Below are 12,703 nucleotides of genomic sequence, written 5' to 3'. Positions count from 1 at the left end.
AACAATTGGACTATATGATGATTTGTTACTTTTCTCTAGTTTGTTTCACTTTTTCTATTTCATATTCAGTGCTCCCGCTTCATTTAGTTTATATTTTCCAATTTCTGTCTCTTGTTTATTGTTCTTTCTTAAGCCTTGATCTAGCATAGTAAAAAAACTTTTGTACATACACAGATACGTATATGTAACTATAAATATAGTATGTATAATTAAAATATGTATTTTAGAGACATGAATTTTTGCTTAGCAAAAAAGTTTATGACATTTTGATTCTACTTGTTTGACTTAATGTGAATAGAATGCTAGATTTCTAATATTTATTCACCATAACATTGATATACTTCCATGTATTTTGGCATCTAATATTCTTGCTTAAAGACTAGAAAGTTTATTATCTTAGTGAGTTAAATTTTTTTGGATGAAGTTTGAAACTTCTAATCCAGTTCTGAGAATATAAAGAAATACCATATTGTAAAAAAAAAAAAAAAAGGGCAAGAAATCAACATGTGATACAGTATTATTAAGTATAGATTTTGTTCAAATTTCTCAAAATTTTAGGTTAGTGTCCATTATTTATTTTCATGTCTTATTTAAGATTCCACATTGTATTCAGTTGCTTCAGCTGCGTACAACAAATTCTGAGAAATTCTCTTTTCACTCTTATTATGTTACAGATATTTTCTAATTTTCCTTGTTATGGCTTCTTATATACATCTACCATTTAAAAGTGGACAGTTAATTTCCAAATACATGGGGTTTTTTTAAGTATCCTGGATATTAATTTCTCACTTTGATTTTTCTCATTTAAATCTTTTCTTCTCTGCCATCACCCTCTGTGTTTTCAGTCTTCTAGCTTTACTGAGGCTTTCAGTGGCTAAGTCAAAGATTTCTGTTGATAAATGTCACATTACAGTTGAAAATATGTGGGTTATTTTCAAATATTTTTTGATATTGATTTCTAACATAATTCCACAGTGATAAGAGAACAGTCTCTCTATGATTTCTCTATAATACTTTAAGATCTGCTCCTTTTCTTAACTATTCAACTCCTGTGCCTTGAAACTACCTCCCTGCACCTCTGCCTTCTGTCTCAGGTGCTTTTTGTCAAAGCTGAGTGAGGGAACCCCTCTCTTGACAGAACCGACTGGAATCGCATTTTCTCCATCTCGCTCTTTGTGGAGCACGTGCTGCTGGAGACGGAGAGTCAAATTCCTGAGCTGCGTGAGCTGGTGACTGACTATGTCTCCTTGCTGAATAAGGTAAGCGCAAAGGTTCTGCCTTGCAGGCAGAGGTCTGCCTCTTTGTAAGAGGAAGCACAATTGAAGCATGACCTAACCTCTATCAGTGAGGTGGTATATTCCCTTTCTGCTCTGACAGTTTTATCTGAATGTAGTAAGGAAAGTGATTTCATCACATAAGCTGCTCTATTTGTGGCATTTAATGGTTTAATTTTTACCCTCTCCTGAGTGGTAAGTCAAGGTATGTCATTTAGGGTTTCTTGCAGGAAAAGGAACTATCAATGCAGCAAATCTGCTTGGGAGGACTGAAGGGTGGGCTCCAACCAGGCCTCCAGTGGCCCTAGAAAGACCAGCAGCCTGGCCCACAGCGGGAGCAGCTTGCCACTGCCATGATCAGGAAGACGGGGGTGTAAGAGAATGCCGCTGGACTTGCGGACTTCCCAACACAGTGCTGTTGGTGGGACCAAGGGCACAGGAAGGCCCATGTCTTTGCCCCTTGACACCCATTATTAAGTTGGTGCCACACAGGATAATACCCTGCAGAAAAAGTGACCGTCCTTTCAGCATCAGTGGCCTCTCAGGGAAAACAGCCTCTGCCCACTGGGAACTTCACACAAGCACTGCCAGCAGCTTTGCTGTGCAACCTTTGAAATGTCCTGTTTTAACTAGCATACTTCATGTTCTCAAGATCTGTCCACATTGTAGCAGGTGTCAGAATTGCCTTCCTCTTTAAGGCTAAGGAAGATTCCACTGTATGGAGAGAGCACATTCTGTTTATCCAGCCATTTGTTGATGGACGCTTGCGATGTTTCCACCTTTTGGTGAAATGCCGCTATGAACCTGGGTGTAGAAGTATCTATTTGAGTCACTACTTTAATTCTTTAATTTTAAGTGTGTACTTAAAAGTGGAATTGCTGGATCACATGGTAATTCCATGTTTGGCATTTTGAGGAATCACCATACTGTTTCCCACAATTGCCACACCATTTTACATTCCCACCAGCAATGACCCAGGGCTCCACCTTCCCACATCCCTACCAATACTTGTTATTTTCCATTTTTAAAATAATAACCCTCCCAATGGGTATGCAGTGGTATTTCATTGTGGTGTTGGGTTTTTTTTATTGGTGTATAATTGCTTTACAATGTTGTTAGTTTCTGCGTACAACAACATGAATCAGCTCAACAGCATCCCTGTTGAGCCTCCCTTCCCCTTATCCTACCCGTCTAGGTCATCACAGAGCACCATCTCAATGTTGTTTGGTTTGTATTTCCCTAGTGACTAGTGATGTGGAGTATTTTTCCATGTGCTTATTGCCTGTTTGTATACCTTCTTTGGAAAATGTCTATTCAAGTCCTTTGGCCATTTTTGAATATTTTATTTAACAGATCAAATTTAGCAAGGTATTAAAAACTCATAATTTCCAAGTAAGATTAGTCCTGGAATTCAAGGATAGCTCAAAGTTATAAAACCTATAAATGTCATCAGTTACATAATAAATCAAAAAATACACTGCAAATGATTATTTCAAAAGGTACAAAAAAAGCTTTTCATAAAATATATAATTTGGTAAACGGATACTCTTGCCAAATTAGGAATAGAAAGGAAATTTCATACATAATATGTATATTATGTTTACAAACACCTATAACAAGCATCATATCTAACCAGTAAATTCCCTAAGCATACCAATTAAACTCACTATCTTATGTCATTAAAGATATGTCTTTCCTAAGAAACAGTGTTTCCACTTCTAAATATATACCCTAGGGAATTTTCCTGTTTCCACTCAGACACATGGAAGAATGTTGGGTCCAGAAATGTTTGTAATTGCAAGAAATTGGGAACATCCTAAATGTTCATTAACAGGAAAATAGATAACCAATGTATTTGTCAACAAGTACCATGCAGTAGTAAACATGAATGATCTGAACCTACTTTTATCAATGAAAAATGGAAATTGCCAAGCTTAGGTGTAGTGTGATGTCCCTAATACAGAGTTGCATGCATGCATGCATGGGTGGAAATCTAGTAGAAGTGGGAATTTAGGAATGTGGTTCCCTGGGCCTGGGAGTAGAAAGGGATATACTTGAAGTTGAAACTACACCTGTAACATTTGGTTATTCAGAAACTGATAAAGCAAATATTCAGAAAATCCCAAGATTACTTAAAGCTTGTTGGATACACAGATGGTCACTATATTATCATTTATAGTTTGAAATATAATGAAAAGAGGCGGTATGCCTTAAAAAAAAAGGAAGAAGGGGAAAATCTAAAGCTGAGAATATTGGTCTTCTCCCCAAAACAGCATAGTCACAATGAGCATTCAAAGTTAAAGAAACTGCTAAATAAAATTTTAAAAAGCCTTGCACTACAGACAGCAGAGTCTTAACTGTCTAGCTCCACCAGCGGCAGAGGGCGTGCCATGTCTTGCTGCCTGGCTGACCTCTGCTCTCTCTCACTGTCCTCCGCCCTCCTGCCAATGCCCTTCTCCTTCAGTGCCTGCTAGAGAACTCTGACATGAAGACCCACAGGCCTTTCATGGCGGTGATGACTACTCTTCGTAAATGTAAAGACCAGGTCAGCGAGAGTTTCACCAGGTGAGATTTGGGGTTAGGGATCCGCAAGGTTGAGAATTCGGAAGCTTTGTTTTTTTTCGCTTCTCATGTCCCACTCGCCTGCTTTAAAACTGGCCACCCTTCTTGGCTTCTAGGTTTGGGGTTCAGCCGTGCCCCATCTGCCTGGGAGATGCACAGGATCCTGTCTGCCTGCCCTGTGACCATGTATTCTGCCTGCGCTGCATTCAAGTTAACCTCACCCAAGGGCATATGGGATGCCCCTTGTGTTTAACCGACTTACCAGACAGATACTCTCCAACTGTTTCCCAGGAGCACAGGTAAAATAGCCTTTCTCTTGAGAAAGCTTTCTCCTTTTTCTTCCTTTTTTGCAAGTACAGTATTCAAAAATATAACTATTGGGCTTCCCTGGTGGCTCAGTGGTAAAGAATCCACCTGCCAATGCTAGAGACATGGGTTTGGTCCCTGATCCGAGAAGATCCCACACATGGTGGAGCAAATAAGCCTGTGCACCACAGTTATTGAGCCTGTGTTCTAGAGCCTTTGAGCCCCAACTGTTGAGCCCATGTACCGCAACTACTGAAGTCTAGGCACCCTAGAGTCTTTGCTCCGCAACTAGAGAAGCTACCGTAATGAGAAGCCTGAGCACAGCAACTGGAGAGTAGACCCTGCTTAGCACAACTAGAGGAAAAACCTGCACAGCGATGAAGACCCAGCACTGCCAAAAATAAATAAAATTATTTTAAAAATATACTATTGACCTTAGAAAGCCTCATAGCAGAGAAGTGTCCTAACAAAGACAACTATTTATGTACTTTTATAAACACCTAGTGGCTGAAAATTATCCTTTCCCCAAGACATGCATGTGTATAGAAGAAGGAGATTGAAAAATTAGAGGAAAAAACCCAGAAACTTGTAAACTAATTAAAGCCTTCACGAGTACCCAAAGAATTTAGATGCAACTGGCTTATCTTCTTGATGTGTAAATGCCATCCGTGTTCTATGATTTGAGGCTAAAGCCAGCTATTGTCTGACTAAGTGCCTTTAGGGCACTGATTAAAATAGCCCAAGAGGTTGGTTTTCTTCCCTTCTCATGCCTTCTAAAAGTAGGGCACAAGACAAGTCCAGTAGATGGGAGCTTTGAGAAACTCTTGGGATATAAAGGCTATTACTAGATGGTCCAAATGATCAAAGTCTTTCTCAAAAGAGCTATGTGTGCGTACTATCTGTTGCAGTTTTTGGAGACTGATTCTAATCGATATAAGGAGATACTTGCATCTTTTAATTAAAAAAAAAAAAAAAGCTATCCAAATCCCAGAGCACTCTGTAGGGAGGGATTCTGGAACACAGTTTATCAGACTTTTAACCATGGTTTTTAACCATTCCCAAGGGAGGTCATTGAGAAACATGCCCGCTTCCGGCAGATGTGCAATAGTTTCTTCGTGGACCTGGTTACTACCATGTGCTTCAAAGACAATTCTCCACCTCAGAAGGAAGTAGTCAAAGACCTGCTATCCTTACTCTTTGTAGAGAAGGAGCTCCTTCGAGAGGCTCCCCAACGTGAGTGGAGTTAAAAATTCAGTTCTTCATCTCACTTTTTATGTCTGATGTGAACAGTGATCTACCTTTCTCCTGCTGGTTTTAGGACGCCGTGAACACACAAAATCTCTTTCTCCTTTTGATGATGTCGTGGATAAGACCCCCGTGATCCGCTCAGTGGTACTGAAACTGCTTTTAAAATACAGGTGAGCACCACGAACATGGAGTTGCCTCGGAAACACCTTGACTTCTTTTTTTTTTTCCTCATCTTTTTTCTTTGCCACAAAGCATTCTTTGCAGAACTGGTAGCTAGCTCACTATCTGGGAAAGCTTCTTTAGCAAGAGACGCCCTGGTTCCTTTATCTGTATGCGTTGTATCCTTGGCATATCACACGCTGGCCATGAGTTCAGTATGGCCATAAGTACATGTTTAGGAAGAAGACAGATTTGGGAGAAGGGGCCAGAGCGCTGTGAGACATGTGGGTGCAGGAAGTCGGGAGTCCGGAATCTGCAGGTCTCATCTCAGTTCCACAGCTACAAAGTTTTGTGGGTTTTTGGACTGTGACTTAGAATCTCCACTCAACCTCCTTGCTCTTGATGTTGTCTAAGTTTTGCTTCTGCTCTTAAGGTTCTCTGATTCTATAAATGAACAGGGAAGCCCATATGGCACCTCAGCTCAATAGGCTTGTTGAATTATGTTATTTTTAAAAATTCTTAGAAAGCTGATCTGTATTCGGAAGATTTCTTTTGGAATATACTCTGTTTCTCAACCTGTGTCCTAACTTGAGAGAGTTCACCTTGAGGTGATGGCAAAATCAAGGTGCTATTAGAAAAGTTCCAACAAACACAACTACTTCTAACTTAAATGTCCGAAATCTTTAAGATAGAGATTAGATTTATGTTTAAAACAGGGATCCACTGCAGCCTTGTCTACAGACATTTTATTTTGGTGACTGCCCCCCACCACACACTATTTATGAAATAGTCTTTTCAAACAGGATTTTCAAATAAAATGCTCTTAAAATACATTGTTTGCTATACCCAAAAATGGCTCTTAAGGCATATAGACAGACACGGTTGCCTTGAGATATGAAAAGAGCCTCTTGCTGTTCTGTGATTTTCATTAATTTTGGGAAATGTGTGAAATCTGTATTCATGTGAATCTCCTTGCTTAGAGAAAAGGAAAAGTGTCATTGACATGTATATCTCTTGACATAAAGTATAGACACATTAATATGAGTGTAAACTACACTCAAAGGTAAATGCTTTGTTCTGGAATATTTAGAGTTAAATTTACAGAACTGATTTTGAAATAAAAATCTTGAGACATAAACACAGTTTAAAAATATGAATGGTCATTCCCTGGGTTGAAAACTACTTGGTTCTGTCATTACTTTTTGTGGTTCATGTGCTTTTGTATGTTAAGAATGAATCAGACTGGACTTACATTCTTTATGGAAATGTAGGCACCTGCTGTCTGGGCAGACCCGTGCATGGGACAGTGTTGACCAGACTGCAAATAACACTAAGATGGCATGTGACTTTTTCAACTTGTTGGTGTTTGCACTGATGTTACTAAAGTGATGAGAGATAAAGCTGCTAGCATCTTAGCGTGAGAAAGACCCTGGTAGTGGCCATTATTTCTGTCCCCACCGTGCACATGTAATTTTTAAAAATGCCAGTTTCATGTAATATCCTTGATGAAGCTGTAAAAATTATTAATTCTACTAAATCCCCGCTCTTAAGGATATGACTGTTAATGTTGCATTATAATGAGAGGTACACACAAAGCCTCCAGCAGCACATCAAGGTACAAGGTTGTCTCAAGGAATACCACTCCTGCAGTTTTTGAGTTACATCCTGATCTGGCTGCTCTTTTTGTGAAATACCGCTTTTACTTGAAAGAATGACTGACAAATGACGCTCAAACCTGGGCATTTTCTTGAAAAAAAGTGAAGTGAGCCTGTCACAAACTGAGGGTTTAGTTACTGATTATAAAATTCAAGTTTATAAGCAGACATTTAAAGGTTTGGAGGAATTCCCTGGCGATCTAGTGGTTAGGACTGCATGCTTTCATTGCCAAAGATCCAGGTTCAGTCCCTGGTCAGGTAATTAAGATCCTTCAAGTCTCAGCATGGCTAAATTAAAAAACAAAATAAAATGTTGGAAAACTTGTATTCTCCACTGTGAGCCTGTCGGCTTTCTAATATGTACAAACTTTTTGATAACATGGGTGTTGATATTAATGAATGTAAGATTTTATAAAATATAGAATTAAAATGTCAACATTTGCCAACTATGCACAGCTCAGCGAACCAGTATTTATGAAGTAACTGATTCTTGATGTCACAGAACTGTGCATTGATCAAAAAGAAATCTGTCTGATGTGCAAGGCAGATTATTTGATTTTAATGTAATTAACTATGAAAAGTGCATTGATAAGGTTTCAGATTGCACATTGAAACTAATCTTTAGAAATTATCATCTATCATTTTTGGTGTAGTATCAAAAAAGAGTATCCATATTTACCTGAAAAGACTACTAAAATATTTCTCCCTTTTCCAACTACATAATGTGTGAGACCAGATTTTCCTCATATAATATAGTGAAACCAACTAGAAGCAGAAGCAGATTTGAGAATCCAGTGAACTTCTGTTAAGCTAGGCATTAAAAAGGTTTATAGGATTGAAAAACAATGCCCTTCTTACTAATGAAATTTTGTTTTGGAAAAGATTTTTAAAAATATTATTTATGTTAATATGTGATTAGTATGGTTATTTTAAATGATGAATATTGATATATATTTTCAATTTTTCTTAGTTTTAATTTCTATTATTGTAAATATCAAAAGATATAACCAATAGAAGCAAAAGCTCTTTGTGGTTCTCATTAATTTTTAAGTCTGTTAAGGAGTCCTGGAGCCAAAAATTTGAGAACAGCTGATATAAAATTGTTATTATATAGTCACTATGTCATGTCTGACTCTTTTGCAATCCCATGGACTAAAGCCTGCCAGGCTTCTCTGTCCATGGGATTCTCCAGGCAAAAATACTGGAGTGGGTTGCCATTTCTTCCTCCAGGGAATCTTCCTGACCCAGGGAACAAACCCGAGTCTCCTGCATTAGCAGGCAGATTCTTTACCACTGAACCACCTGGGAAGCCCATCTGAAATATGGAATTTTCTATTCCTCCAAGTTGGTGCTAAAATATTCTTCATAAAATCATGTTATAAACTATATAAACACATCCATGTACATGAGAAAGTGGAAGTGTTAGTTGCTCAGTAGTGTCCAACACTTTGTGACCCCATGGACTGTAGTCTGCCAGGCTCCTCTGTCCATGGAATTCTCCAGGCAAGAATACTGGAGTGAGTTGCCATTCTGTTCTCCAGGGGATCTTCCTAGCTGTGTACGTGTGTATATATATAATTATACAGGAAGCAGGAAATGAATAATAGGCAGATAGATACTTCATACCTTTGTTTTGACAAAATGGGTTTCCAGACCTTAGCTAACCAGGTATATATAATATTTCTCCTTTCCTAGCTTCTGTGATGTGAAAGAATATATTCAGACTTACTTGTCCGAGTTAGAAAAGAAACCATTCCTGGCTGAAGATAAAACCGAACTGTACATGCTCTTTAGCAACTGCCTGGAGGTAAGCTGACTATCACCTCACTACTTTTCTTTTGCAGGCTCTCAGAACCACATGGTTTATGCAATGGAATAGTGTTTTTCTGAAGATTTATGGAATATAATTTATGTGGTGACATTACAGATGCTGTACTCCATTTAGGGGGAAAAATATTTCAGAAACATTACTTCTGTCCTCAGAAATTGCCTATATTGACATTATGAGCATGTGCATGAGGGGGAAAAAGGCATTGAAGAATATGCCTCCAAAGTTCATGATGCCTCTCTGCAGGTGCTGAGGTTGTGAATACTTCTAATTTTTATTCTCTTCATATTGTTGTTTCTTCCGAAAATCTTACAATGCATATGAAAATTTAAATTAGGTTAAAAAAAATTTTTTTTCATTATAGCTTTTATTCTTTTCCCTCCTTCTGGTCCCTAAAATAAAAAATAAAAAGAGCTGTTAGTTTTTCATGATTCAAAAAATATCCACTCAAACCCACAACACTGTTCTTTATCCTTATTACATTGTCCATGACCACACTGGTGAAATTTCAAAGATGGGGTCTTATAAATAAAAAAGAATAATATCCTTTCTTTCTGGTTCTATGTTCCCTAGGATTCAATACATGAGAAGAATAATGCTTTCTTCATAAGGGATGAATTGAAATACCTGCAAGAGGAAGGCCAATTCCTTACAACATACCCCCGAGTGGGATACAGCCGATGGCCTGCTGGTGAGGCCTCAGTGGAACACCTGCAGGAGATGGCCCGCATCCGCCTCTGTCTTGACAAGGCATCTGAGATCCTCGCCGAGCTTCAGGACGGCTCAGGCAGGTCTTCTTCCCAACCTTTCTTGACCACAGGCTGGGAGCCCCCATGATTTAGAAATTCAGCAAGTGTGGGAAGCTGGTTCTCAGAATAATACTGGTTTGTACCATGGCCCCTTTCTTCTAGATTAGTTCTCTCGGTGTGAATTCCCAAAGGGTAGGCACAGAGCTTTTACTAGCCTCTGTTCCAGACAGTTAACTAACAAGTACCCTCAGCCATCAATTGGCCTTTCTCATTGGCTCTGCAGAGATGGCGGAGGAGAAGCGTCGCTACCTGAAGCAGGTGGAGCGCTTCTGTGCCCGGGTCCAGAATGACTGGTACCGAGTGTACCTGGTGAGGAAGCTCACCAGCCAGCAGGGGATGGAGTTTGTGCAGAGCCTCTCCAAAGAGGGCCATCCAGCCCACTGGGTGTTTCCTAAGGAAGTCATCGCACAGCAGGTGAGAAGAGCAGTCCGGCAGCCCCAGTGCTGTCTCAGCTCCCCTGTCCCATCCACCCCTGGAAGCGGGCTGCTGCTCCTCCATTCCTCCCTGACCTTCTCCCACATCCATCCCAGAAAATGCTTGCATCTGGTCTGGTCTGGCCCTCTGTCTCTGGGTTTCAATTGACGCAGCTTGTTATCGAGGTTATCTGCCTAGGGGAAAGGTGTGTCTATGTGTGTTTCTGGTTTGTTATCTATCTGCAAAGCATATGTAGGCATCACTTCTGATCGAATTCAACACAGGAAAAGCAAAAGAATGATTCTGTGGCTTCGGCTTTTAGCAAATTAAAAGTCATTCATCCTGTAAAATAAGCACTTTTTATCCTCAGCAGGCAAGACAGGAAAGGACTAAGGATGACAGAGTTGCAGTCATTTTGGCTTCAGGACTGCTTAGTTGTCCTTTCCTAGTGGAGAAGGAAATGGCAGCCCACTCCAGTGTTCTTGCCTGGAGAATCCCAGGGACAGGGGAACCTGGTGGGCTTCCGTCTATGGGGTTGCACAGAGTCGGACACGACTGAAGCGACTTAGCAGCAGCAGCAGCAGTACCAGAAATGAATGAATTTTTATTGTACTGGGGTTACAAAAATGGCATTAAAAATCCTGGCTTTTTTTTCCTCCCAACCAGAACTTAGGCCTGACGTGTCAGTCCTTTGGTGCTCTCCTCTGAGTGCAGAGGGAAAGCAGCTCCAGTATCACCTCCCTTAGATTTCTGCCCACTCTTCATCCAGAGAGGAGGAGGTGCTTCTCAAACAGCAGTGAGCTGTTGTGCCTCAGTTTGTCTCAGAAACGTGGTTCAACTGCCCTTAAACCTTCAGTGATTGCCTGGTTCCTTTACCTATCAAGAAGGTTCTTTGCTCAATATTTCCCACACTGTACCCACCGTGGTTAACCCCTGTGTTCTTGGAGTTGCAGAGGGATCATCCAGGCCAGATGGACCGGTATCTGGTGCATGGGAATGACTACAAGGCTGTCCGGGATGCAGTGGCCAAAGCCATTCTAGAATCCAAGCCCCTGGCTATTGAGACTGCTCTGGAGGTAGGCCAGGCTGGCGGCTGCTCTGTGTACACAGTGTCCCCTCACAGCCCAAGTCTTGTCTTGTTAGGGTCAAATGAGGCAATGGAAGAAGCTCCACAGGGTGACAGGCTGCCTTGGAAGTCCTATGTCCATGGCCTCGTGAGCTCGCCTGGCAACAGGCGAGTGGCAGTGGTTGATTGGGTTGCTGGGTTTGTGAGAGCCAACCAGCAGCTCCTTTCTGATTCATTTAGGTCCATTACCTTCTTTGAGACCCTCCTGAAAAGCCGCTTCCTCCAGGATTCCTCTGCTCTGAGATGCGGTGGCACAGGAAGCAAAACCTCATAATTCCCGTAGAGACATATGCACGTGTTTATTTTAATAGATGCAGGCTTTTAAAAATACAATCTTTAAATTGTTACATTTTTATTTCCTTTCTGAGTCCTTATTTACCTTGGTGCTTTGCTGGAAAAAGAGGAAATAAATATCTTAGTTCAGCAAAAGTTCCCAAAAGGGACCAGGGAATTAGTCAGAAAGAGAACAGATAGTGATCTCTTTTACTTCTGCAGTAAGCTATGTAATAAATATACATTGCGTTTAATATGAGAATGTTTTTGAAGAGTTGTTTTCTCGAAGATGGTCCTGAGGTGCAGGGTTCCAGGTGCCTATGGTATTGGGAAAGGCTCCCTCACCCTCTCCAAGGCTTTAGTACTGATCTCATTCTTTATTCACATACAGATCACATGAGATTCTGGCCCTGAGCTATAACTGTATAATTTTTAAAATTATTACTTGATGTCCTTGCTTTTTCAGGCCTGTAGGAGCTCCACAACTCAGGAGGCTGTCTACCTACTGTTAGCACTTTTTAGAGAGGTCACCACTTTGTACAGATCCCACAATGCAGACCTCCATCCTAAGCCACAGGTGAGTATCAGCCTCCAGGGCTGTGTTCATAGTCTCACAATTTGAACGGACTTTTTGAATAGAGGTAAAATTCACAAACACCGGGATTGCCCTGGTGGTCCACTGGCTAAGATTCCGTGCTCCCAATGCAGGGGCCCAGGTTTGATCTCTGGTCAGGGAAATAGATCCCACATATCACAATGAAGACTGGATGCAACCAAATAAATAAATATTCATTTAAAAAGAAAGTCATGTATACCAATTATGCCCATAATTTTAAAAAATCTTGGATGGGGGTTTTCAGCATTCTTACGAAGAGGAACTACTTTCTGTTTCACCCAAAGCTTTTAGAGTAACAATTAAAACTAAAGTCAAAAAAATGATTTATGGACTTCCCTGGTGGTCCACTGGCTAAGACTCTGCACTCCCAATGCAGGGGCCCTGGGTTCAATCCCTGGTCGGGGAACTAGATCCCACATGCCACAACTAAAAC

At 40.5% G+C, this 12,703-nt stretch overlaps 1 protein-coding gene across 7 annotated transcripts in view; it reads left to right on the top strand.

Annotated features, from left to right (window-relative positions):
• The window catches only part of RNF213 (ring finger protein 213), a 127,725-nt gene that overhangs the window by 96,047 nt on the left and 18,975 nt on the right, over positions 1-12,703 (top strand). For all 7 annotated transcript variants that reach the window (XM_060395801.1, XM_060395802.1, XM_060395800.1 and 4 more), the window contains 10 exons: positions 1,139-1,259; positions 3,739-3,839; positions 3,953-4,135; positions 5,206-5,375; positions 5,461-5,560; positions 8,900-9,011; positions 9,606-9,819; positions 10,065-10,255; positions 11,209-11,331; positions 12,121-12,231. In XM_060395801.1, coding sequence (XP_060251784.1) covers positions 1,139-1,259; positions 3,739-3,839; positions 3,953-4,135; positions 5,206-5,375; positions 5,461-5,560; positions 8,900-9,011; positions 9,606-9,819; positions 10,065-10,255; positions 11,209-11,331; positions 12,121-12,231 — 1,426 coding nt within the window. The remainder of the gene's footprint in view (positions 1-1,138; positions 1,260-3,738; positions 3,840-3,952; positions 4,136-5,205; positions 5,376-5,460; positions 5,561-8,899; positions 9,012-9,605; positions 9,820-10,064; positions 10,256-11,208; positions 11,332-12,120; positions 12,232-12,703) is intronic.

The sequence above is a fragment of the Ovis aries genome, chromosome 11 (genome assembly GCF_016772045.2).
Source record: "Ovis aries strain OAR_USU_Benz2616 breed Rambouillet chromosome 11, ARS-UI_Ramb_v3.0, whole genome shotgun sequence".
Taxonomy (NCBI): domain Eukaryota; kingdom Metazoa; phylum Chordata; class Mammalia; order Artiodactyla; family Bovidae; genus Ovis; species Ovis aries.
This window is presented reverse-complemented; position numbering and strand designations above follow the sequence as displayed.